The following is a 26154-nucleotide window of genomic DNA, read 5'->3' as shown; positions in this document are numbered from 1 at the left end:
TGAACTGTTTGTTTTTATCCCATGAAATTGTTTTAACTTTTTATTCTGTGAAGTTTTGTTTTCACTGTTTTATATTTGTTGTGTTTTAAATCATATACACAACCTAGCAATATATCTACCAGGTAGTATATAAATATGATAAATATAATTCTGAAGAGAGGCCACAAGCTTCTGAGCTAAGGCTTTTTCCGCCTAGTTTAAAAACAATTTCAGAACAGCAAGTTCTGTTTGTTTTATACAATATTTCCCCCTGTCCAACAGCTTTAAAGCATTTACATTAACCCAGTAAAATCTATACATAAAAATAGGTCACTACATACTGTAATTCTGTGTTGCCTACTAGAAGCTACCCATCTCTCACAGTCTATAGCAGTAGAAATGGTAACTTTTTGTGCTTTCCTCCCTGGCCACCCCCTTAAAAGATGTGAAAACTGCTGACAATTTGAATGAGCTGGTATTAGTTTGTTTGGTTTCTGTGAGTCCATATATCAACTTGACATCATGACTTCCAACAGGTGATGCAGCATATACAATCCAACTGGCTGACAAAACATAATATATTTACACATCTGCTGTAAACTTTCTTCATGCAGGCCAAACAATGCCATATGTACAATGCAGGAGATTGGTAGAGGTCTGTCCAGCAGATGCAAAAATAGCACCCTGGTCTCATGGGATTGCAAGTTCTTTTCATAAACAAGTTACTGCCCCAGGAAAGAGGCCATTGGATCATCTGGTCGCTGGCGCTTCATTTGATAAGCTTCCATTTCCTCTTCTGTTGGTTCTCGGCTCTCATACATGCTGTTATATGGCCTCTTTTTCTCATCTAGTTGCATGATTTCTTTCACATGAAGGAGACGGGCTTCTTCTGCATTTAGTGCCTGAAGTGAACATAGAAGCCGTAAAAATGTTATGGCAAAGCCCAGACAAATAAAATCTGTTCACCAAAGTCAGCAAGGAAATGGAGAAACCCAATACTGAGAGTGAGGCTCCATTGTGAAATAGGTGGGGGATGGAGAAAGAAATGGAGGTTATGATCAGCAACTAAAAGCGTATGGGCTCAAGGAATGTCAATTGCTGGTCATTAGTTTATACACTCACCCATATGACTGGGACCAAAAGTCACTGGGAACAAAGAAGCAACATACTCCCCCTGCCCTTGCTATTCTGCCAATTACAGTGTATGGCTGTATTGATGCAGCTGTTGGAATCTGTGCTCTCCTCAGTGTTATTAGGAACTCTCAAACCCAGTGTGAACGTGCAGGGATCCTTGCAGGCAGTAACGTGCAGCCAACGACTGAGTGTGACTGTGGACTGGAGTAGGAACCGCTTGCTAGCATTAGAAGAGGAAGAGAGCCAGTGTGGTGTAATAGACCTGGGTTCAAATCTCTAAGCAGTCATGAAACTCACTCATGACCCTTGGACCAGTCACTATCTCTCAGCCTAACCAACCTTACAGGTTGTTAAGAGAAGGAGGGGAGAAAAAGAAAAAAGAAAAAAACAGGCATGCTGCCTTTAGCTCCTTGGAGGAAAAGCAAGATAAAAATTTAATAGAACAAACATTTCTGACTGCCCCTCTCAAGCCACACTCAGGGAAACATAAGAACAGAGCAGCAGCTCTTTCTGAATCTCTGGCTTGCCAAGCATCTTGTCAGTAAAGCTGCAGCCACACCCACAAATCTAGTGTGGATCACTAAGTATCCCTGCTTGGGGGCTGGATTCCATCTAGCCAGGTCTCAATGGAGGAAAGCGGCATCTACCTTAGGACCCCAGAGGGTGTGCCCTCACTCCTGGGACCTTCACACACCAAGAGGGCAGTTTGAGACAAATAAGAAGTATTCCAAGCAAACCTTTTTCAGCTTTTCCTGTTTCTTTCTGTCTTCTTCACTATCGGAACTTGTACTCTTCTTATGCTTTTTCTTCTTCTTCTTCTTCTTTTCCTCTTTCTGTTTTTCTTGGTGCATCTATAGAGGGGGTAGGAAAAAGCAATCGTTTAAAATGGACACTATGGAGGATGATGTGCACACGTGCCCCAGTCCACAGGCTCTTTGCATGTGTGGGGACCGAGCTGTGCACCCAAAGCTCCCACAGGCCCAGGGGATTTCCTTATTTGCTGCCATACTGGGAGTGGCTTTGCACACCTATCTCCATCACATGCAACTGTCCCCAGCATGGCAAAGAATGGCGAGTCCCATGCTAGCTAAAAAGCCTAAAAGGAGAACCAGAGTTCCTGCAGAGTTCCGGACTGTGGTCTCAGTAAGGGAGTCGGGGGCTGTGTGTAAAAGTGAAATAATATGAAATTTGGTTGTGTTAGGAAGCTAGTGGAATGTACATTTATATTCCATGTCTTGCAGCTACTGTGCAATACTTGTGCAATTATACACAATAATTCTGTGCAATACTTGAACTCAGCTTTCTAGTCTTGACTACTAGACCAGCTTTGCTGTTCAAGAATACCCTATACATGCTAGAACAATCTCTCCCCATCTCACTCTTCTTGACACAGAAACAGGCTTTTTTCTGGGAAAGGGAATCAGTCAGGAAGAAAAGGCAACCTACTTCCACTAGTGTTTTGGGTTTGGTCATATACTCCTCTTCGTGTAACTCTCCATCAGGCAATTCTTCATCAGCATTCTGTATATGGAAGCAATTGGAGAGAGAATGGGATTTCTAAAGCCAAAGACCAGAATTAACCTGGTTTAAAAACATTCAACACACAAGGTTTATATTCTTGACAGTTAAACCAATTCTTACAGCAATTTCTTTTCCAGCTTCTCCGGTACAATACGAGTACTTGACAAATGAGTAGCAGCATTTATATCCCCACTTGCCTTCTTTCCAATATGAACCCCAAATACACTGTGGAGGGAAAGAAAGAGAGAATAATTTAGTGTCTAATCACAATGGCTTGGAATATCAAACTGAATATACACCTTGTTCCGGAGAGAAAACAGTAAATATGAGAGGAACATGGAATTTCAATGAGAGCTTTACTCAGCTTCTATTAAAGTCAACCCCTTCAGGCTAAGGAGGCGCATGGAGAGCGGAAAGCTCAGTCACTTATTTTATTGTTTTTAGCCTACTTTCCTTAAGGAAAATAAGCTTATGAGATGGTGTATGTCCCTCATCAACTTCAAAATGCCTGGACCAATATGAACCAAATTGGATACAGTTGTGGGCACACATTGGGACACCTCAACGGTGTAGTTTGTGATGTCACTCACCCCAGTTCAAGATGGCAGATGCATAAACGTTTGAGGCGCAAGTGGGCTAACTTGTGAACTGCCTGATTTGAACTAAATTTGCTACAGCTGTAGGGACACAGAGGGGCTCCTCAATGGCGTGCTGTGTGATGTCATCCACCCCAATTCAAGATGGCAGATGTGTGAACGTTTAAGGCCAAAGTGGGCTAACTTATGAAGACGGTAAATATCAATTAAGATTATAGTGATAGGAAAGCAGGCAGATTAGTTCTTACCAGAACTTGTTATTTATTTTTATTTATCAAATTTGTAGACCACCCCAAACTTCCATCACTGGATGGTTTAGCTGTAATGCAATCATCCTTCTGGACGGAATTATAAATTTCTGTGATCCTTGCTTTGAAAAAGAAATTCTTGCCAAAAATCTCAGTTCCTATGGTTTAGAAAAAGACTGTTTACCTTGAACATGTTTGTTTATGTATGGAGACACTTTGCTTCCTATGTGACAAATTAACATCTCATCTTTTTACCCAGTCTGTGGGTATATTTAGTGATTAGCCTAAGGTCACCCAGTTGGCTTCAGCCCCACCCAACCATGACACATAGTGAACCTGGGTCAGTCACTTCCTCTCAGACGAACCTACCTCAAAGTGTTGTTATAAGGATAAAAGGGGAGTTTCTCCTTCGATATTTACTATACGAGAAACATGTTTTAATAAAAGATTAAAGAGGGATAAAAGGGATGTGTGTAGTATATACCATCTACACATCCCTGAGTTCTCAGGAAGACAAGGAAGTTAATTCAAGACATAATTAGTTACATCTGCTATAAAATAAAGGCTGAGAGCTAGAGAGAATCTAACATAACCAGCCAATTGCATGCACTCCCAATTTTTGGCTGCTTACTTTAGAAGGCAATGACAACCCAGAATGATCCTCAGCAGTGCAACACAGGTGTGTAGCTATAACAGAGTAAGGAGGGGCCAGGCCACAGGCTGGGTAACAGCACTCTCTTCTTTTGCCCCTCCTGTCTCCCTGACAGGGCAGCAGAGAGAGGAAGTAAGAGCAAAAGCTTCCTGCTGCAGCCTGGTGCTTCTGCAGAACTTGAAGTTGGGGAGGGAGTGAGCCACCACAAGCCACATGGGAGGGAATAACGTTCCCCCTCAGGGGAAGGAAAAAGGAAAAAGCAAGAAATAATTACTTTGGTCTGTTTGAGGTGTGTGTATTTCCTCCCCCCTCTCTCCTGAAGTGCGTGCGTCTACACACATATGCATACACAATTCTCTCCTTCTCTCCACTTTGTAAGCTTCTCTGTGTGTGGTCTGGTTTTGTTTTAAACTTTCTTCCTGTGGCTTCCAAGCATGGAAAGGAAAAGGTTTAATTTGTTTGCTGGCTGTAATCTGGCTGCAGGTTTCCCCCCCTCATGTGTTTGCCTTATTAAAAATATTTGCTTTTCCCCAACAAATCACAAGTTCTCAAAAATGTATACATAGCAAAGCATTTGACAAAAGAGTTCCTTGTCCCCTAATGGGTCACAATGCAGGGTGGAAGGGAGAGAGTGTACAACCTAATTTTAGACTGGTCTGATTGGATTTTTCCCTTGTTTGTGCTTTATTTCTCTCTCTCTCTCACACTCACACACACACACACACACACACACACACACCACTTTTAAACAAAAAAGTTCCCAAAGCAAAATAATGATTAAGCATTCCCCGCTGTACCAAATACATGATTTTGTAGTCTTATTTTTTAAATGCTTACATCATAATAAAGACTTTGCAAGCCAGATGGGCAACTTTTTTTAAAAGCTGCCTTTGCCTTTCTGCCCTGCCTTTGAAATCCTAACTAATTGTGGTAACTCCATGCATGCCATTCTGTTGTCTGTCTTCAAAGCAGGCTGGTGATTGCAAGTAGGTGGGTTTTCCTTCTATTTTGGTATATGCAGCATTGCATGTGATAATTCTGTTGGACATGTGGCTAAAAGCGTGTGCATATGCATGTGTGTATACACACACACACACACACACACACACACACACACACACACACACTTACTTTATTATGACACTTCTATCCTGCCCTTCCTTCAAGTTGCTTAAGTCAGTGTACATGGTGGTTCCTCCTCATTTTTATTCTGACCATAACTTAAGAGGCAGGTTAGGATGAGACACAATATCTGGCCTAAGGCCACCAGGGAGCTTCATGGCTGAGTAGGGAAAGATATGAACCCAAGTCTCCCCAACTTACAACTATTCCACACTGGCTCTCAATTGCATGTGGTATTGACTGCAGGAGAAGTTTAATTTTAACTGTGAAAGAAACTAGTGGGGTGGCTAAACAATGCTAAGATTGGATGGCATAAACTAACACCCCCAACATTGATTCACCGAAGGGGCTCCTGCAAATTATTCTTGCCCTGGGCCCTGCGAAAGCCAGTGTCAGACCTGCCATGTTCTTACAGTACTTTTGCCAAGATATGGGGGGTGGGACTTCATCTCTTGTCCCAGGGCCCACTCCAACCTTGCTACTTGCCAGGTGGAGCAGACATTGAGCCATTAAGTGTGTTGCACTTTAAGATTTCTTGCTCTAGGTGCTTACTGTGTGATTGTTGATCATTACATCTTCTTCATATTTAGAGCGAGCAACAGCCTTTTCTTGGCCTTTAATTACTGTTCCGTGTCTGGAATATTCCACATAATCTTCTGTCTGAGCAAGCAGTAATTCAGGTGGTGGAGCATCAAGGTGTTCTTGTCCTCCATACTACAGAAAAAAGTTTTGAAAGTGTTTCAAGAAGGATTACCTTCATTTTTACGGTTAAGTATTACTGACCAAGAACCCCTCTCCATATACTGTAGGAGAGGTACAAGCCACTAGGCTACTCATATTTATGTTCTAGAGCCTTATGCTCCTTTTAAGGGCCGGTTCTGAAACACTGTGGATTCAAGATGAAACCCTGGCTTTGTGCCTCATCTCTTGGTCTCAGGAGCACATGCTCACTCCTCTTTGCATGCAAGTCTCAGAAGTAGTCTACTTTAAATTGTAGTTAGACACAAGCCAGGATCAGTCAAGATCACTAAGTGACCAATCCTAGCTTATTCTAACCAGAGCTCTTGAAATAAACCACAACCTGAACTCGACTTCAAGTCCCTATTTCAGTTTGTGGCGATTCATCCTGATGCCCGATGAAACATTCTGATGCCCTAAAACAACATTCTGCAATTTAATGCTTCCAAGAGCACTGATGAAATTCTCAAGTTTGTTTAGTTCCCCTCAAATTTCAATTAAACTATAAAGCATTTAATCCACCCCTAAAAGCAGCTCAGCTCACATACCTAAGTATTTACCACTTCCTCTACAAAGGCGTGGCATTGTTTCAACGTTTCTTCTCATAGAATGATTAAAAAAAGAGAGATTTACAATCATGTTGACTTAAACATGATTGGACAAGAGCCAAAAGTAGGGCATTCAATTCCCTACCAATTCAAGAAATTTTACCTCTGAAGGAAATCTGTGGTGTTACATGTAAATGTTTCTGCTATCCTTTAAAAAAAAACTGCAATGGAAAAGCAGTTTAAATAAACTGAGTGGCTATGTTTACCTTCTCCAGGATGCTTTCTTTCTGCTGTTCCTTAAAGTCTTCTTTTTTCACTTTGAAGGACTTGTACAAGAGTTCAAGTTTTGTAGGGTCTGCCTGAAGATGAACTTCAGATCCTTTTTCATAGGCCTCCCAAGCAAATACTTCAGATATTTAAAAAGACAGGTTTCAGTTTAGTGATTATAAGTGATAAGTGAATTCCAAGCTATTAATCAACTTCATCCAAGTATGGACTCAAGGGAAAAAATGCACAGATTGAGAGGTGAAGGTCCCTTTGGGGAGGGCTTTGGAGGGCACCCCTTCTCCAACCCCCCCCACAGCCCTTTTAAACTGTGAAGGGGCAGTTCCTGCTTTCAGTTGAAGGAGGGGGAGTCCCCCAATTTAGGGCGACTCTTGCTCTCTCCTCCTCAAGCATCAAGTCTGTCCAAATGTGATATTCCATTGAATAGTATTTAGAAGCCTTTTAATTATTATTTTTAAATTGCCGTTTCATTATTGTGGTGGTGTTCAGAGATATTAGCAAAGTCTTCTTTTCTCAGGCTCAGAGAAGACTTCTCGGAGCTCGGAAATGCATGTCTGAAAGGAAGGACAAACTTCTGGAGCTCCAAGAATTCAGAAGAACTTGGAGAAATTCTTCACTCCCTCCCTCCAGCCCACTACCCATCTTGGCAGCAGCAGGACACTGGAAAAACCACCAGCAGCAAAGCTGTTCAGGCAGTGAGGAGGGAGATTCTTTATTCTTTCACTCCCAGACTCTTGCTGTGGCATGCTCCAGCACACCAGAAGAGAAAAGCAGCAGTGCTGCTGACCAGGAACCAGAGGCAGCTTTCCTCGCTCCCTCCCCCACCCCCACCCTCCTAATTCTGACAGGAACACACAAGAGGAGGATTTACATGAGTGCAGCTTTCCATTTGTGGAAGCAGCTTCTGTTGGTGGCAGCTGCTCTGCCATGGGTCTGGAGGCACTAATAATAAATGAATCTCTCTCCTTTAATACACTGGGATTTTTAAAAAAGTTAATGGTCACATTTACAGCACAATCCTATGCATCTTTACTCAAAATCCCACCCCACTCCCAATCTTCAACAGGGCTTACTTCCAAATAACCTTGTGTAGGATTGCTGCTGTAATGTCTTAAGAATAAGTGTTTGCATTAGGAATAAGAAGGTTGTACTACCAGAGAAATCTTTAGACTAAAAAAAAAAAATAAAATTTTTATTTCTATACACACACACACACACACACACACACACACACACACACACACACTACTTACACTGAGTTTGTGCCATTGATATGGTATCACCAGTGTAACGAACGAAGTTGTCACCAGCATAACAGACCCTATTTAAAAAAAAAAAATGTAAGTAATCATGTTGCAGTTATTCCTTTAAACATACATAGAAGCAAAGCACTTGCAAAGAATGCAATACATTAATAGCACTTTCTTGCCTGTTAATTATATGGTTCAGAAATTCATTCCTCTCATGCATTTTGATTCAGGAGGACTGCCAGAAATCATTCCCATATGCACATAGATTTGTGCAAATATAGCTCCCTTTCAGACCTGTGAACTGCAGTGCTGCTTTTTGTGTCTAAAGAACTGCCTGCATATACCAACTATTCAGTCAACATGTTTCCAGAACAGCCATGACTCGCTATCATCCATCTCCAAAAAATGAAATATGAGGCAACTTCAGATAATACCATAAATGAGACAGAAATGTATTGCTACTCTGCTGCAAACACACCTCTCTTCCCTAAACTGCCAAATAATAAAAGATTTTAATATATTGTTGTTCCCCAATGTATATGCTTTACACAGCTCCAAAAAGTGTACCTATTTAGTGTGCAGCATCAGGGGTCCATAAAAATGCTGGCTTGGCTTACTAGCCAGCCACTACTTATGCTTGCCACCTTTACCCTTCTGTCCTCCAAATTCTTTGATAGATGAAGTGTATGGGGGAAAGAGCTCTTTTTCTCAGTTCCATCGCAGTTTGGAGAAGGTAAGAAAGGGCTGTCTCTTGCATTGTTTCTTACCTTCTCCAAACCTCAGAGCCCTGCCTCTCCGAAGTCCTCTGACACACACAGAGGCTTGACAGAGGGATGAGGTCTTCTCTCACTTGCTCTGAGGTTTGGCTAAGATAAGCAATACTGCACGTGTCTTCTGAAGTTTCTTATCTTCTCTTTACTTCAGCATTAAGGGGGAGCTTGGGAAGGGAGTGTGGGCTACCAGGCAGTTCTCCCACTGGAGATCCAGCAGCACTTGCCCCTAGTGAGCTGGTACGCTCATTTGTGGATGCATGTGCAGCATATATAATGTTATCCTAGTACACAGAGGAACTTGGCAAAATAATTTCTCTGAAGAATTATTCTTTGTAAACAGGGGAGTAGCAAGGTTGGAGTGGGCCCAGAGACAAGATTTTAAAATGCCTGAAGTAAAGAAATCTTAAATGAGGCTGAATAGTGGTAACAAAAAGCATAGTAAAAATCTATCTGTCTATCTGTGTGCCACAATAGAGCATCATCCTAAATTATTTTTTAAAAGGTTTTGTAAATTGTGGACGATGCAAGTCTTTAATGGTACTAGAGAAAGACATGCTGTTCTGGTAGCTCCAGGTCTTAACACTCACATCAATTTCGGAGGATGAATACAACTGAAGGAAGCCCGGGTGGGTGTGTGGCTGGGGGAGTCAGTCATGTGACTTGCCTCTGGGGGGGGTCCCCCAAGGCAGTGGGCCCCCAGACAACCGTCTCCCTTTGCCCTATTATAGTTACACCTCTGTTTGTAAAGAATATGTTACAAGGACCAGTACTACTATCAATTTAATTTATTTTAACCAAATCTATAATATCAAATTAGTAATAAAAATACAGCCTTCTCACAGCTTCCCCTGCTAGGTATGGGTTCACTGGCAGAAAAATACACACACACAAATGTGCAAGGATACCCAAGGTAATGTAAGTTATTGAAGCAAGTTAGTGTCATACTCACTCGTCTGGATTTTTTCCTGCATTGGCATATGGATTTTCTCTCATTGCTCTCGTTTTGGGGTCGTAATATGCAGAATTGGGGTCTAGATTCCGCAAGTACTGAAAAGATGCAAAAATAGAAATGTAGAACTTCTATGCAGATAGTAACAGAGGCAGCATAATGTGCTGAGAGACTGCTAAATAATGCAGCTATACAGAAAACAGTTACCTCATAAAACTCCCCTACACTTCCCCATAGGATACACATTTATTGCTACATCCTGAAGTGAATTCAGTCCACCTAAGATGGGATGCCCTCTGGGCTCCTATCAATCTGTGCCCTTGTCCACATCCATAAACTTTTAGACAGACATCATGCTGTAGAAAGCGAGAGCAATTCTGTCTTCTGACATTCCCTCAAGATGACAAGACAGTGTATGGCCAACTGTTTATTTTAAGAAATTCCATTGTGCAAGGACTTGAAAAAGTTTTTCCTTCAAGCAGAGAGAAAGCAAATCACTTTTATCAGAATAATTTAAACTAAACAACATTTTACATAACATTTTAACAATAATTTCTACACCTGGTTAGTCTGTTGCTGGGAAAATTTAGAGGGGAGGTTTATTGGCAGCACGAGATGGTAATTAGAGCTTGGAATGAAAGTGAGGAGAATGCTGCACCCTTCTCTTTGCCTCAGAACATGCCACTAGACCTCAGCATAAGATCTACTTACTTTAGCAATATCCTCTCGAATGCGTAGATTTCTAACTGTAATGCGCCTTTTGGAGTCAAAGTTCTGTCCAGGCATATCAATGTCATCTGCATATTTATCTTCGTCTTCATCTTCACTGTTATGATCCCTTTCCTGAAAGCACAGAAAGATATATTTAGCAGAACAGCTTAAGACAATAATTCATTAATCTAACATATGAGGCTAAACATTCCAAGAAAAAAATAAATCTCACACACGATATCCATGCAGTCTTATTGGCAGAGTGAATTTAGCCATCTAAGATGGGGAAATTTAGAGGAGATATTATTAAAAATAAAATTGTAAAAGGTTTCGTGCATAATAAAATTACATAGTATACACATTTTCATTTATTACAGTCCAAGTATGTACTCGATTTGCCAAAGGCAATTTTCTTTTTACATGATACAGTATCACAACTAGATTTTCATGCAAAAGGAATTTTAAGAAATTGTAGAAAGTAAAGAATTCCCATAACATAAGATCCCCTGCCCCTAGCATTTTTGCTTTTTCTTACTGTTTGCGAATTTAGTTCCTCTTCTCCCCATTGATGCCTTGGCGAGTTCTGCAGCAAACAAAAAAGCATATCAGCACAGTACACAGACCTACAAAGGCAAAGCTATGAGGGGGGCATTTAAAAAAGGAGTTGCCTGAGCAGAATCAAAAGGAGCAGGTTAAAGGAAAAGGTAGGCCCTAGAAACCAAATGCTAAACACATGGAAAGAAAATCAGCTTGGAAGTTATCAAGGCTGTTCACATGACCCAAATCCCTGGTGGCTAGGGAGGACTGGCGGGGGGAGAGCCAGGAGTATACCTACCTTCCCCCCACATGAGTAATGGCACGTCTACACTCTGCCTCATTCCCACACAATCAGCATGGCAGAGATGGTCTGAAGGGGATCTGGAGGAGGAAGTACCCCAGTACCCCACAATGCATTGTACCCCACTCCAGTGTCAATGAAGCAGCTCCCAGCTTCCTGGCTGCTCTATAGGTGGCACTCTATGGTTTCAAGGAAGCTGGGCTGCCGTTTGCTGCTGCAAACAGCACACACAATTGGGGCTGTTGAGCAAGAAGGGGCCTTGCCCCTTTTACCTTGGTTTACCTCAAAGCAAAAGAACAGGGTAGCCTTGCTCTTGAGCAGCAGGGCAGGAGCAGGCCTCGTGGCTCCACACAAGCATTGCTACCCAGGTTTCCCTGTTCCTACCCTGTTTCTGGCTGTGAGAACAACCTTATTTAGTTACGAAAGATATTCCAAAGAACAAAAACCTGTGGTGGACAGGCTTTACTTCAAGCTGAAGCTACATCTGCAACATCTGAAAGAAACTTAAAACAGAGACACATATAGCCTCACCTCCCATCAGGCCTCTTCCCAGCACAGCTCTTGAACTAATTCAGTTTTAGGGAAAACTTTCATAGTAATACGCCAGTGATGGTAAAGGTGCCATTCTAACGAGGCAATTAAAATTATAATTTACTTCCGATGGGCTAACTTTAAAAGTGGTTATTGGCAAAGAAATAAAGGGTGGAGCTAAATAAGGGTGATCTCTGATGCCCCCTCCCCCCCGAGACATACAATTAGGGGTGTGCACGGAACTGCAGAGCTGCGGTCCGGCACTGTGGAGGGGGTTCCTTTAAGGGTGGGGAGGATTTACTTACCCCTCCCGCCGCTTTGCTCCCTCCAGCTCTCGTAATTACTGTAGAAATTGGGGTGGCAGGATACCTCCCTGCCGCCCCTTCTTGCTGCTCAATGTAAAAGAACAAAAACTGGCAGGGGCCGAGGCCGGGTAGACCGGGCCTCCGGGAGACGTGAAGCTCACGCGCGGCGTGCGCAGAAGGCTTGTCTGAGCCTTTTACATTGAGCAGCAAGAAGGGGCAGCAGGGAGGTATCCTGCCGCCCCAATTTCTACAGTAATTACGAGAGCTAGAGGGGGCAAAGCGGCGGGAGGGGTAAGTAAACCCTCCCCGCCCTTAAAGGAACCCCCTCCACCCGGACCGGACAGGTCCGAACGCCTTTACAATGGCCTCCGGACTGGTCCGGATCCATCCCTACATACAATCAAGTCCCAGCAGGGTCCTGGTGCAAGCTGGTTGTCCAGCAGGATCCAGCATGTAAAAATCTACATGGGATATGCACATTTCATCATAGTTATATCATCTTATTCAAAATTCTAAATTGTTATTTGGCATACACAAGCTTAAAAAAAATCTCAGCTGGCTGGAACCAGCAGCAGAAGTCTAGCTGCAGTGTGTGAGATACTGTATTGCCAGTACCTGTTCATACAGGCAAATGGTTTTCACACAATTTCCCCCTCTCCAAATGTCTCTATGTGCAGATATCCCCTGGTGAAGAAGCTCAGTGTATAAACACAAATCCCATAAGCTCTTGGATCTCAGGAATTGCAGTGGCACTTTTTAGAGATGCAATTTGCAGCTCCATTTCACAGGATAAATTTCTACTACTATGAATGTTTGTATACTGCTTTTTAATAAACATTCTCAAAGTGATTTACATTTTTTAATGAGATGCCTGTACTTGGGGATGGTCAGGAGGCATCATGTGGAAGCCTGTGTGAACCAGGCCCTACTTCTACAGAGATCCCAAAAGGGAACACGCAATTCACTTGGATGCCTCAAACCAATCCTTAGTTTACAGCAGAGATGGTTAATTCAAACATGGAGGAAAATACCAAATCATTAAAAGTACTGTAATTTCCAGATTGAGAAAGATTCTACAATAGTGAGGCGGGAAGATCCTTACCTACTCAAGAAAGGAAGATTAGGACTCAAACCAAAAAGGCATCTAGTACAAGTAGAAAGGCACTTCTGCTCCTGGGAGCGGGGTAGGAAGCTGCACTATCCACCAACTACCCCACTTCTTCTGCAGCCTGCTGCACTATCGTTTCATATGATTCCAGATGGTCCCAACCCCCAGAATCAGTCTGGGGAGGTACAGAGGCCTGCTGTGGTGAAGAGACTGGAAAGCCTTATTCCATGAATGGAATACTGCTCCCAGTTGTTAGGATCTGTTATTTTACATTGTATCTATTTTATTAATGTTGTGAGCTGCCCTGAGCAGTAGTGTACTGGAAGGGTGATTATCTCATTTTGATATGTCCTAGCAGCTCTATTTTGTGTTTTTTAGTTTTTAATTTCCAAATAATTTAAAAAGCATGTGATTGAAGGTCCCTTGTTGCAGAAAGATAAATCCCAAAGAATGACATCATCTCATCCTGAAATGGCTCCAGTTCCTTAGTTCAGGGGATCAATCAATCCTTTATTACAGTCACAGACCAATACAGTTTACAAACAGAAGCCCAACAAAATAAACCAACAAGTTTATGTATGATACAGAGGTTAAACACATAGATCAGGAAGAAATCATTCTTACTGGGCTCCTGGCGTATTTTACTGGCTATTCAACAGAATTTAGTCACATTGTAAGATCTTGAATCACTGGTCAGTTAAAAGATAATTGAGATAAAAAGCATCTGTACAACCTGGATGACACCTAATAAAAGGAGTTATATATTTATGTCGTATATCTTGGCAAAATTGACAATGAAAGAGCACATGTGCCGTTTCAATCTCTCCTGAGTTGCAGGGACAAGTAAGTTCTTTGCAGGGGATTTTTTGGCATCTCCCTTCCAAGGCTGCTGTTTGCAAGGCATTGCATCGTGCCTGTGTCAACGCTTTGCAATATTTTGGTACCCTTATCAAATTTAGATATCTAGCAGGGTTAAAGCTCAGAGCCTGGTTGCCCAAATGGACACCAACAAGAATAGAGCCCTGGTCAATTTGATGCTCCATGTATCCTTTGTCTCACATTGGCCCTCAGTTCAGGGGAAGCTTCAAAAATTACAGGCAGAGTTTACACTGCCATCTAGTGGAAAAATCCAGAAGTTTCTTTTAAAAAATCCTAGCTGCCTAAGCATTCCTCTGGTTAGCTAACAACTAAAGTTCCCCCTTAAAGTAGCTGTAAGTCATGGACAGTGTTTATTTATTCACACCTGAGAGCCTATGACAGGTGTAACAAGTTATGTTAGGAAGAGGTGATACACTTTTTGGGTCAAGTTTCAGGGTGACATTTTTGTTTCGTCAGTTCACTTACCACATGCTCAGTCAGCTTTCCTGAAGCCAGCTCCTCCTGCAGTTTCTGTGCCTTCAGTGTGCGCTTGGCCTATATATGGAAGGAAAATAGGATTATTATTCACAATATGCTGGATGTTTTCATAATAATTTAAATAAACATGAAAACAACTAGCTGGTGTTGCGGTGAGGTGCATTAAAATTCATCCCCTGATAACTGAATGGAGGGGCACCTTTTAAAAGTGGCAACTGGGCACCTTTTTAAAGAGAGCAACTGGCCCTATCCATCCCCAGCACAGCATTCCTCCAGTGGCTGTTGAGGGTGTCTGTCTTATGTTTCTTTTTTGGAGACAGGGAGACATTTTATCTCTGTGTAAACCACTTTGGGAACTTTTGTTGAAAAGCAGTATCTAAATACGCATAATATTCATATACCAGTCGTACTGAATTAACAGCCATTAGCAAACAGAATGCCTCACTGAAGTAACTGTTAGTCTCCACTAGTCTTCAAGTCTAACTAAGAGTGTACTCTGGCCCTTATTTCAAAGTTATTTTTCCCTTTCCTTGTGGAATTTGCCAAAATGTAATACTTCTCAACCAAATCAGCTTCTTAACAGAGTCATCCGATGGGACAAGAAGAAGTATGGACAACCGTCTCAAAAGGAATTGTATCTCTCTTGAGAAATCTGTATGCTTCTTCCCTTACTTGTCACAATTTCAAGGGCTGGAGAGTGTGGCTGCGTGCATTTTGTGATGTTGAAACTTTAGCTGAAATCTGAATACAATTAGGTACAAAGGCTAGATAAAGACATTTATTTATTTATTCGATTTATACACCGCCCTTCCAAAATGGCTCAGGGCGGTTTACAACAGGCATAATTGTGAGCCAGAATGGTGTAGTGGCTAGAGTGCTGGACTATGACCTGGGAGACCCGAGTTCAGATCCCCATTCAACCATGAAACTAGCTGGGTGACTCTGGGCCAGTCACTTCTCTCTCAACCTAACCTACTTCACAGGGTTGTTGTGAGGAGCAACCTAAGTATGTAGTACACCGCTCTGGGCTCCTTGGAGGAAGAGCGGGATATAAAATGTAAAAAATAAATTAAAATAAAATAAATAATGCTAATGCCCTATAAACAATGGTTTGCAAATGGGAACTGGTCTCAGCAACACATGCACCTGCCTCATCCTTTCCCTTCTCAACATTAACCTCTGAAGAGACTGCTTGGAAGCTTCACTGTGCAGAATGCAGCTGCTAGAGTGCTGAGCTATACAATTTTGCACTACCAACTGCTCTAGTTATCAGTTTGCTTCTAGGCACAATTCAAACTTTTTAGCCTTTTTAAAATCCTAAGTGGCCCAGGTTCCGCTTATTTCAGGGATCACTTTTCTTTATAGGAACTTGCCAGAACTTTGAGATCAGCTTCCACAAGACTTCCTAAGAATGATAGAGAAGACGCACGACTTAAGATGAGGTCTTCTTGGTGCAGTGCTAGAACTGTGGAATGCCCTCCCCAGAGAGGTCCACTTACTCATCTCTGTCCATTTCAGAGACATATTAAAGTCTCTCCTTGTCCATTTCAATGTGGTTTTTATTTCAGCTGAATGATGTCTTGGCTTTATGTGGTTTTAACTGCAGCTTTTGATCAAGTTTTGTTGTTTTGAATTAGTTTTGATTTTTTTGTACTGCCATTTTTGACTGATTATTACTCATGTTGTGCTGCATTGTTCAGGAAAGTTGGGATAATAAATATGTTCAAAGAACAAGAAGAGAGCTTCTCTCAAAAACATGGGGCAGCATCCAAACTAAGTTAGTCATGATGAAGTCCCATTGAAATTAATAAATTGAGCATTAGTCATGAATAACTTGTGTCACTGAATCCATGGTGCTTAGTCATGACTAACTAGTCTGAATGCTGCTCATGGTTTGCAAATCCAATTCTAACCACTGTTTCAAATTTTGTTTTCAAGGGGACCATGGTTACGCATAATTAACACTAAGTCACGGTTAACAATATGGGGCCTTAATTTCAGCCACCATGGCAAGCATTCCATCATCCTCTGTCATGTGTGATGAGCCGCAGCCTTTCCCCCTCAACCCAGGAGTTGTGCACTGGGAACACCTTAGCAAAACTGCACAACTTTGAAGAAGATCCCGAGGTCCTTTCCCAGTTCCAAAGTTGGAAGAATGTTACGACTCATCATTTTGGTGCTGGGTTGCTGAGGTGCTCAGAGCACCCCGGTAGCCCAGCACCAAAACAAGGCCAAGCCTTCTTCTCTAACTTGGTGCTGGAAAGGGGGCCATGGACCCTCTCCCTCAGCTAGAGAGGAAGGCTGGGGCTGAAGGACTGATTGCAGGAATGATTCCCCACAGTTCCAGACTCAGAGCTGGAGAATAGACAAGGTCCGGCCTTGCACTGAGTTGCAGTGCAAGGTTATGGACAAGATTATGTGAAGGCTTGTCTTGTAGTAGCAAGCATGACTTGTCCCATTAGCTAGGAAGGGTATGCCTTGGTTGCCTTTGAATAAGAGACCATATGTGAGCACTGTAAGGTATGCCTGTCAGGGGATGAAGCTGCTCTGGGAAGAGCAGAAGGTTCCAAGTTCCCTCCCTGGTTTCTCCAAGATAGGGCTGAGAGAGATTCCTGCCTGCAACCTTGGAAAAGCTGCCTGCCAGTTTGTGTAGACAATACTGAGTTAGATAGACCAATGGTCTGACTCAGTATATGACAGCTTCCTATGTTCTTAAGGCACAGTCTCAGAACACACAGATTTTTGGTTGGCTACTGGGACCAGCCAAACCTTGTGGACCCTTGGTTAACAAAGAGAGAAAGGGGACAGGGGAAAAATCATTCTGCAACAAGTAGCTACACTTACTGATCTAAGTAAGAATCATCTATTACTCTCTAACACCCTACGATGTAAAGTTAGTAACTTCAATATTTCCACAGCTGCTTAAGGGAGCATGTGGCAATTCAATTCTAGATACAAAGCTAACTATTTTTGCAAACTTTCCAAACTTACAGTTAAGGGGGCGGGGAGAACTACTTACCAAATCAACCTTGGCATACTCCTCTACAATCTTCATGTGCTCTTCTGGATTGTAGCCATTCCAACGGTCTCTTTTTCCATCATAATCAAACATAAGTTGAGGCTGCATATGTTCATCTGGTGCAATGTTGGTTCCTGTGAATTTCGCTCCAACTTTCCTTGGTCTCTGCAGAGAAGAAAATATTACACAACCTCTGCATTATCTCTGCCCTTAGGATATTGGTCACATAATTATTCATGCTTTACAGAAGAGAATTTAGGGAAATAATACCAACCATGGTCAAATCACCACTTGGAACGAAGCATTTTTATTGCCTTTGTTCCCCTTTTCTTCCTGGTCAGGGCTGATTCTTACATGAACTGTATGGCTGCTGCTTCTGCATGACCGGGTCCCGTGCTGCATTGTTAACACTGGAAGAGGGGAGGCTCCATGGGATAGGTGGACAACATGGTTGCTACTCATGTGAATACCACTGGCTCCCAGGGAACTGTAGCACTGGCACGAGATGTCACTCCATCACCTGCAGCCTTGCTTACATGGCATCAGGAATTGCACAACTAAGGCGGTAGATGATCAGGCCTCATTGTTTTAACATAGTGGAGTCTTCCCAGACCCAAATCTACTATGGGAGCAGAGGACTCCCTGTTATTCAGAGGACACAGGAAGCTGATGTGTCCCACACTGGGTCATTCCTGAGGCACTATTCCAGCCGCTATCTAACAAAATATTTGGCTGTCACCAGCTTTTCATGAGTTCAGATACCTTCCTTAACAGCTGGTGTTCTCTGTTGCCTGCCACTTGGTAGAATAAGCAGCAGCCACAAAAAGTGCATCCCCTAGATCTGTACTGCTCCAAAGACCAGTTCACAGACACACTCCCCCTTTTGTTTTTAATGTGGAAAACATTAAGCCCGAAGCCTGATCTGGAGACAGTTTCCTGCTGTATCTTCACAGACACGTTCCTAGATAAACACTGCAATGTGTTTGTCGACTCTTATCACAGGATACCATTAGTACATTTGTTAAGACTCTGTGTTTCAAGGAACTAATTAAAAAAATATGGGAAATCTGAAGTTGCTGGATAGACAACTAACTTTCCTCAAGGTTGTTTTTAATTCATAAGACACATAAAAACTAGTCCTTCATACCAAGATCTGCAAGATGATAAACATCAAAAGTCTTTGGAGGCAGTTGTCAGAGCTCACACGGTTCATCTGAAAACTATGAAGACAGTGTTCTGAACAGGATTTGTATTCATGTGACAGACACCAGGCAGCAGTCCAAAATTCTGCTCACCACACCTGTCAGTTCCACCTTAACAATCTGGCAAGTGTGACAAGAAAAGCCCCAGCCATCCCTGGGGATAGGGGCAGGGATAGTTCCTGCAGTTGTGCTGCACTTTGAAGGTGCTTGTTCAGTCTTGGAGGCCCAGCAGAACTGCAGGGATGATTTGCCACCCTTCTCTGTAGCTCCATGCTGGAGCTTGTCATTTTGTCACTGAGCTTCTGGCGCTTTCCAAGAATCTCTGGAGCCCAGCACAGCTACAGAGGACATTTTCACTCTCTTCTCTAGCTCCAAACTGGAGAGGAGGACTGGGCTGAAGGAAGGGTCCCTGAACTTAGAGAAGGGATTGCCTCTGATTTCATGCAGAGGCGCAATGCGAGCTAATGTGTGGTAAGCCCTGCCCCTCACCAAGGGAAACAAGCAAGGTGCTGGCAATCACACATTTCTGATTGGCTACCAAGGCCAGGCAAAAACTGGTGGGCCTCTGCTACCAAGACATAGGTATCAAACACTCTACATTTCTTTTCCGATGGCATATGCAGTATTTCCAATGTGAAAATACAGAAGGCAACTGATTGGACATCTAAGGCTGGGATCTGATATATACTTACTTTGGAGTAAGTACAACTGAACTCAGCAAGTCTTACTGAAGGCTCATGACCTTACAGAGGACTACCATTCAGTGAAATGTTATCAATTACTAATTTCTTTCACTCAAAAAATCTACTTGTTACATATATTTGCATATGAATAAACCAATAATCTGAACCAAAAAGTGTATACTTTTTTGTTTAAAAAAATGATATATGCTTGTATCCCCCCATGCATCATCACAGAAGAGGCATTTCCTCCTGTGCAAGAGGAAGAGTACTATCCATGGATTTGTAAATAATTACAAAAGAATTAAGTGGGCAACATCCAGACTGAGTCCTATTGATATTAATGGGAATTAAGTTATTCATGACTAATTGGTCTGAATGTTGCAGAACTTTTTTTGTTTTTAATCTGCTGCCCTATTAATTGGGATCACTTTTTAAACCAATTAAATACTGCAGCCCTGGTCCTATTTCCATGTAAACATTAGACAGCACAAGAATTGTCACTTAACCTTGTTTGTATGTATTAAAGCTCAGGAAATTTACCTACCTACTACTCATTGTTATGCTGAAGAATAAGGCACATATATCAAAGTTAATTCCTTTTATCCTCCTAAAGGACCATTAGTTTTCCAGAAATTGAACATTGCATTCAAAACATGGGTATTATTTATTTGTTTTTAAATATGATTTCTGGGTATCCCTTCAGAAATCTTCCAGGGCAGCATACAATAAAAATACAATAGCTGACATCAGCACACAGGCTCCACTAGACCCTGCACTGCTCTGTCATACTTTCAAAGTGCGGGCGATATTGTGCTCTTGTGCAAGAGTGCAAATACTTTCTGGAGCTCACTGGCGCACTCCAAAAATGCTCCATTCGACCAGAAACATGTTGAAGGTCATGTGATGTGTTGGAATGCTTCAGAAAGTATTTATGCTCTTATGCAATACCACCTGTACTTCAGAACTGCTGCAGAGGAGCTCACAGGCTAGCAAAGCATGAGCACGGATGTCAGGAGCACCCACAGTTGACTGAGTCAGGATGTCAGTCAATATGCCCAATAAAAATCACAAAGCAAGAACAAACAGAACTGTAGCAAAAAAACCAAACACAAAAACACAACCACCGTTACATAGTTTAGTCTCCCATTGGTGACAAACCAAGCTTAAATGTGTACTTGTTTCATCTGCTATTAGTTTTGCAGGCCTTTAGCAGACACTCATTACATGGCAATCTTCACAACCAGAGGGTTAGAAACCTAACTGAGGGGCTGGGACCATAGGTCAGTGTTAGAGCATCTGCTTTGCATGCAGAAGGTCTCAAGTTCAGCTTCTGGCATCTCCACATAGGGCTGGGAAAAGTCTCCTGTGTCTTGGAGAATCTTCTGCCAGTGAGTGGAGACAATACTGAGCTAGATGGACCGAAGGTCTGACTTTGTTTAAGGCAGTTTCTTACGCCATGAACTTAATCACATTAACATGGAACTAGAATCAAAAAGATTATACTTCTAAAAAAGGTTCAAGGATGCTAAAGGAAAATTTTGGCATCTGATAATATTAACCTAATTGCAGCAAAAAAGGGAGGGCAGATACAGTTTATTCAGTGTCCATCCTCCCACATGAGCTGGGAACCCTGGATGTCTATCAAAGGGGGGGCAAGGGGGGCCCCCTGGATTCATGGCTGGATTGACATGAAGCAGCAGGTGCATGTATACATGTATGTACTTTGCTGACCTGCTGGAAAAATTCCTGCAGACGCCCATGCTGGGAATCCAATTTTTGGTAGATATCGACTCCCCACTCCCCCAGTAAGTGTCAAATAAAATATGAAACCTATACTTGACAGACCTGATCTTGCCGCTTTCTTCAAAGATTTGCATTTCCTATCATGTTTCCAAGATCCAGAGTTAATTTTGATGTAAACTGCCCTGAGCCATTTTTGGAAGGGTGGTATATAAATCAAATCAAATCATAAATAAAAATAAATAATTTGGTTAAGTTCATCTTACCAGGACTGCACAGTCTCGGCCCTCCTGCAGATGTTGGAATTACAACTCCCAACATCTCTGACTATTGGCCACGGTGGCTGGGGATGATGGGAGTTGCAGTCCAAAAATAGCTGGAGGGCCAAAGTTGTGCAGCCCTGCCTTAGACAAAAATATTTTTTTACCTCCAGGCAGTCTTTCTTCTTGTGAGTCAATGAACCACAGTTCTCACAGGCACCCTTGCGGTATTTAGTTGCAACAGCATTCTAAACAGAAAAAAAAAAAACACTTAGTATCAACATCATCTACTTTTTCCTTCTAGTTATCAGATTATAGTAGGCCTGCTTTGAATCTATAGGAAACTATGCAATACAAATGCAATTGCTCTGATGAGCTAATTGCAAGGAATGTTATTCTTAGCTTGAAGTGTAACCCCACTCACCAGTCATCTGAGGCAGCTGTTCTGAAACATTTGGTACTGATAAAGCCAAACGGCCACTGAATTTGGTATTTTGAGTTAAATGCAATAGACTCATTAGAACTTACTCTAATTTTAATGTACCCTTCCCCATCTTACACATGGTTACCTACCTCTTTGACTCCTCGCTTATACCATTCCCCTAGTGCTGTAAATTCTTCCTGCTTCTCTGGCTGGGGTCTCTGATGCTTTAGTGTTGGCCTTTTTGAAGGATCTATATACCATGGGACAGACGAAATGTACTGAGGAATATGTGGGTTGATGTCTCTGTAAAAAGCAGAAATAGTTGTTTAAACTTTGCTGCTGTAGAAATGGTGGTGGGAGAAATATAGGACAGTGCATCAATATTACACTATGCTTTTATATAACGCGTTTTTGAAACAGATAGTTGAACAAGTTACAAAACAAAAGCTGACCCTAAGCTGCCAAAATCAAAGTAACCTTATTGGGTCCATATGCATAACACAGAAACTCAAGTGCAGAAAGTTACCTCACCCTTAAGTAATAAACAGGCAGCAGTCAAGAGTCCCATTGAGATGTTAAAAAGGACACTGCTGTAGCCATGTACAGTGGTGCGGAGGGTGGGGGTGGATGGGGAGTCTCACCCCGTCACTCCCTGCCTCTATCTGCTAGGGATGCGCATGGAACCAGTTTGGAGGCCCTTTATGGACCTCCGAATCAGTTCCACTGGTTCAACGGCAGGAGATGTCTCGTTTTAAGGGCAGGAAAGGGTTCACTCACCCCTCTCGCCGCTTTCCCTCACCAGCATCCGTTTTCATAAAAGCTCATCGGGGCGGCAGTGTACCTTCCTGCTGCCCCATTGTCCGGATATAACCGGATGTCTCCGACGTGCCTGTGTGTGCCGGCACATTCCTAGCATTGCTTTTTTCTAACACACCTCAGCCCCATTCAGATGTCAAAAATTGCACCACTGTAACTTTGTACAGAGATATGAAGCGGTGGGGGGCGGGGAGTCTCTCTTGGTCACTCCCTGCCTCTATCCACTGTTCAAGCTCACAGCTGAGCTTGTCTGAAGAAGGACGAGCCCTAATCGTGGTGGCAGACAATTACATGAGGCTGGATCGATCCAGCCTCGCTATACACGGAAGTGCCCACTGATAGTATCTGTCAGTGACAAAGGCTGCAAATCTATGGATACTTACTAGGAAGTAGGCCCCATGGTGCTCAATGGGACTTACTTTCAAATAACCATGCAAATGACCTGGCCGCCAGTGACTGTTCCCATGGTGAAAGGCAAGAGAGTACAACAGATTCCCTAATCAAGGGTTTTAACATTTTTACCAAGCACATGTGTTAAGAGCTCCCTTCCCTCCCAAGTGCCTGCCTCTGTTCCAGGAAGGCTAGCAATGGACTTCAGGGATTAAAGGCAAATAATCATGTTAGCTAACAATATCAAGTATTATAAATAAGAATACAGGCGGACCTCGTTATCCATGGCAGATAGGTTTTTGGCTCTCCACCATGAATGCCAGGACATTAATCCAATGGAAATCTGGGGGTTAGGTTTCTCAGGGGGGGCAAGAGGAGAGAAAGAAGCAAAGGAGTGCTGCCCGCCCCCTCCTGCCGCACGCCAGGCGACATCCAGTGCTAGCCTTTCTCCCTGCCAGGGTGCACTAAGGTAACATACCCTGTTAAGCGGGAGCTGCTGGAGGACCAATTGCCTCCTTGAGCGCTGGCCTTCTACTGTCGCCACCCACTCGAGCACTGCCCCTCTCTCCTCTCTCACCACAGCAGGTGCCACCTGCGTGCTCCTTGAGCGCTACTCTCTCTCCTCTCTCATTGCAGCAGAGGTCAAACAGCCACTGCCCCGTGCGCTCCAAGTGCTTCCCTGTGGCGGTGCCACTGCCCGCGTGCTCCCCCCCCCCTCTCCACAGTGGAGATCGCCACAGACCAGTAGGAGGAAGGTCTTCTTCCAAGAACTGGCCCGGGCTTCCTTATCCCTCTCAGGCCTCCCAATTCTCATGAGACCCTGGATTTGGACAGATTCCCCGGTCTCACAAGACTTATGAGACCTGGGAAGGATAAGAAAACCCTGGCCAATCAGTGATGAGGGCCAGTTCTTGGAGGAAGACCTTCCAACGGCTCTGTCCTGAATCCAGAGCTCCTCCCAGTCTGCGGGGATGTCACATATGACCCCACTGCAGGAAGAGAGGACAACACTCGAGGAGTGTGCAGGCAGTGCCACCGCCAAAGGGAAGCACTTGAGGAGTCCACCTTTGCTCGGAGAATGGGGGGGAGAGGCCAGCACTCCTTTTCTTCTTTCTCCCCTCTTGCTCACCAGCAAAAACTGCAGATAAGCAAACCCCCTTACCCGCAGTTAACGAGGCTTGTTCTCTATTTTAAAACCACGGATATGTGAAACTGTGAGTAATGGAACCATGGATAAGGGAGGTTCTCCTTTCCAACAAAATTCTTCAAATAAAAAGACAACACTCAGTCCTGAAAAATAAAGCATGATCTTTGAAGTGAACAGATGGTGGTGGTGGTGGGAGGTCTATTAAGGCTTGACTTACTTTCCCTCTTCATCCACTTCAGCTGGGGCATTGCCCAGTTTTCTCTGTTCTTCTAATTCCTTCTTCTTCCTCCAGTCTTCCCTTGTCATCTTTTTTGGTTCTTCTAGGCCACTTGACCCTCCAGGAGGATTAGAGGCTATCGTTTCCATGCTCCCGGATTCCATAGTATTTTTCCTGCTGATACACACACACATATACACATATATAAGCTATGGCAGTGGTCTAAAGCAGTTCACAAAACCTCAATAAGTTTATGAACGATACTCTCCAAAGTACAGGGAAGCATCCAGACTAAGTTGCCACACTTGGGGCCGGGGCAGTGGGGAGGATACCAACGTAATTGATCTTTCACTTTCCTTTGCAGTTCCTGTGCCCATTGAAAATATGTCCCCAACATATTTTTGGCAGGGATGGGGGTGAGGAAACAGGTGGAAATCACTCTTTCCAGGTGTGATAACATTCTACCTAAGTCTTAGTCTGGATGCTGCCTCCTGTTACTTAGCGATATTTGCTGTTTTGCACTAATTGTCTACCCCAACTTTACATTTATAGTTGTACATTTAGAGCAGATATGCTCTTTGGTTAAAAAAAGAGAGAAAGAGATAAAACAGACTAAAAAGTATCCTAAGAATCAAAATACTGTTTCATGAAAAGGGCCCAAAGCTCACCAGTAGAGCAGAAGGTTGCTATACAGAAGCAAGGGACTCCAGTCTCACAAGTATACTGAAATATTTTATGAAGTTCACAGCAAGCTGTTTTCCTTTGCTTAGGGGAATCTGAAGGACCTGCCACAGATTCTGCAACTTTAAATAACAGGAGAGAAACTGATAATTCGGCATTACAACCAGGACCGCTGGGGCAAAGACAGGAAGCTGAGCTTCAAAACCCCAAAGATGATTGGGGGAAGGAAACCTACTTGGGATTTGTTACTCTCTCGTAATTGGGAGAAATCACAAAAAAGCCTTTAAAGCCAAATAAAAACAACAATGATGAAGTGACCAAGAAGTTAAGGGGCGACGGGGCTGTAGCTCAGTGACAGCACATCTACAGAAGGCCCCGGGTTCAAATCCTGGCATCTCCAAGTAGGACTGGGGGTTAAAAAAAAAGGTCTGTTCGAAACCATGGAGAGCCACTACAAACCAATGTAAAAAACACCGAGCTAGATGGACCAGTAGTGGCCTGATTCGGGACAAGACAACTTCCTCCTGTGTTCCTGGAATAAATAACAACATACGCACATAGAGCAATAAGAGTCGGATTGTCAACAAACCTAGCTACCAAAAGGCTAGAGGAAAAGAGCACCCGCACCGCCAGAGAAGGGGCGTGGCAAGAGCAACAGAACATAGGACCCCACTTCCGAGACCACCCCCCCAAAAACAAGACAGAAGCGGCACTCACCCGCCAGCCAGCCAGTCCTACGCCGTCCTTCGTGGCGTGCAAAGCAATCCAGGCCTCATCCTCTCCTTCTCCTCCCCTTCCGCTCCCACAGTACACCGCGCGACCTTCGTCGCCGCCTCCCCTTAAAGGGGCACCGCGCCATTTCCACGCGAGGGCGGGTGCGCTTTCCCGAATAGCAGAGCAGCTGCTTTCCTGCCTTGCAGGGCTTTCTGGC

General features: G+C 43.2%; 1 protein-coding gene across 2 annotated transcripts; it reads right to left on the bottom strand.

Annotated features, from left to right (window-relative positions):
* Window positions 1-447: 447 nt before the first annotated feature.
* SLU7 (SLU7 homolog, splicing factor) lies at window positions 448-26080 on the bottom strand. 2 transcript variants are annotated; one of them, XM_053296534.1, is made up of 16 exons: window positions 25941-26080; window positions 24543-24716; window positions 22122-22275; window positions 21716-21796; window positions 17664-17828; window positions 14633-14701; window positions 11042-11089; window positions 10507-10638; window positions 9796-9893; window positions 8077-8144; window positions 6805-6944; window positions 5805-5966; window positions 2755-2859; window positions 2560-2634; window positions 1851-1964; window positions 448-881 (listed from the first exon to the last, which is right to left on the bottom strand). In XM_053296534.1, the coding sequence occupies exons 2-16, from the start codon at window positions 24704-24706 to the stop codon at window positions 702-704; spliced, it is 1755 nt and encodes a 584-aa protein (XP_053152509.1). In that variant the 5' UTR covers window positions 24707-24716; window positions 25941-26080; the 3' UTR covers window positions 448-701. The 2 variants fall into 2 exon arrangements, with proteins under 2 accessions (XP_053152509.1, XP_053152508.1); XM_053296533.1 differs by having other exon boundaries at window positions 24543-24719; window positions 25941-26068.
* Window positions 26081-26154: the final 74 nt, after the last annotated feature.

The sequence above is a fragment of the Hemicordylus capensis genome, chromosome 2 (genome assembly GCF_027244095.1).
Source record: "Hemicordylus capensis ecotype Gifberg chromosome 2, rHemCap1.1.pri, whole genome shotgun sequence".
Classification (NCBI taxonomy): domain Eukaryota; kingdom Metazoa; phylum Chordata; class Lepidosauria; order Squamata; family Cordylidae; genus Hemicordylus; species Hemicordylus capensis.
This window is presented reverse-complemented; position numbering and strand designations above follow the sequence as displayed.

Excerpts from the sequence above, each read along its gene's own strand:
- SLU7 (XM_053296534.1), bottom strand. The coding sequence starts at position 24,706 with ATGGAATCCGGGAGCATGGAAACGATAGCCTCTAATCCTCCTGGAGGG. Across the intron at positions 11,090-14,632 it reads GAAAGCTGACTGAGCATGTG|AACTCGCCAAGGCATCAATG; the intron begins GTAAGTGAACTG and ends TGTTTGCTGCAG. Across the intron at positions 2,860-5,804 it reads TAATGATCAACAATCACACA|TGTATTTGGGGTTCATATTG; the intron begins GTAAGCACCTAG and ends TTCCCTCCACAG.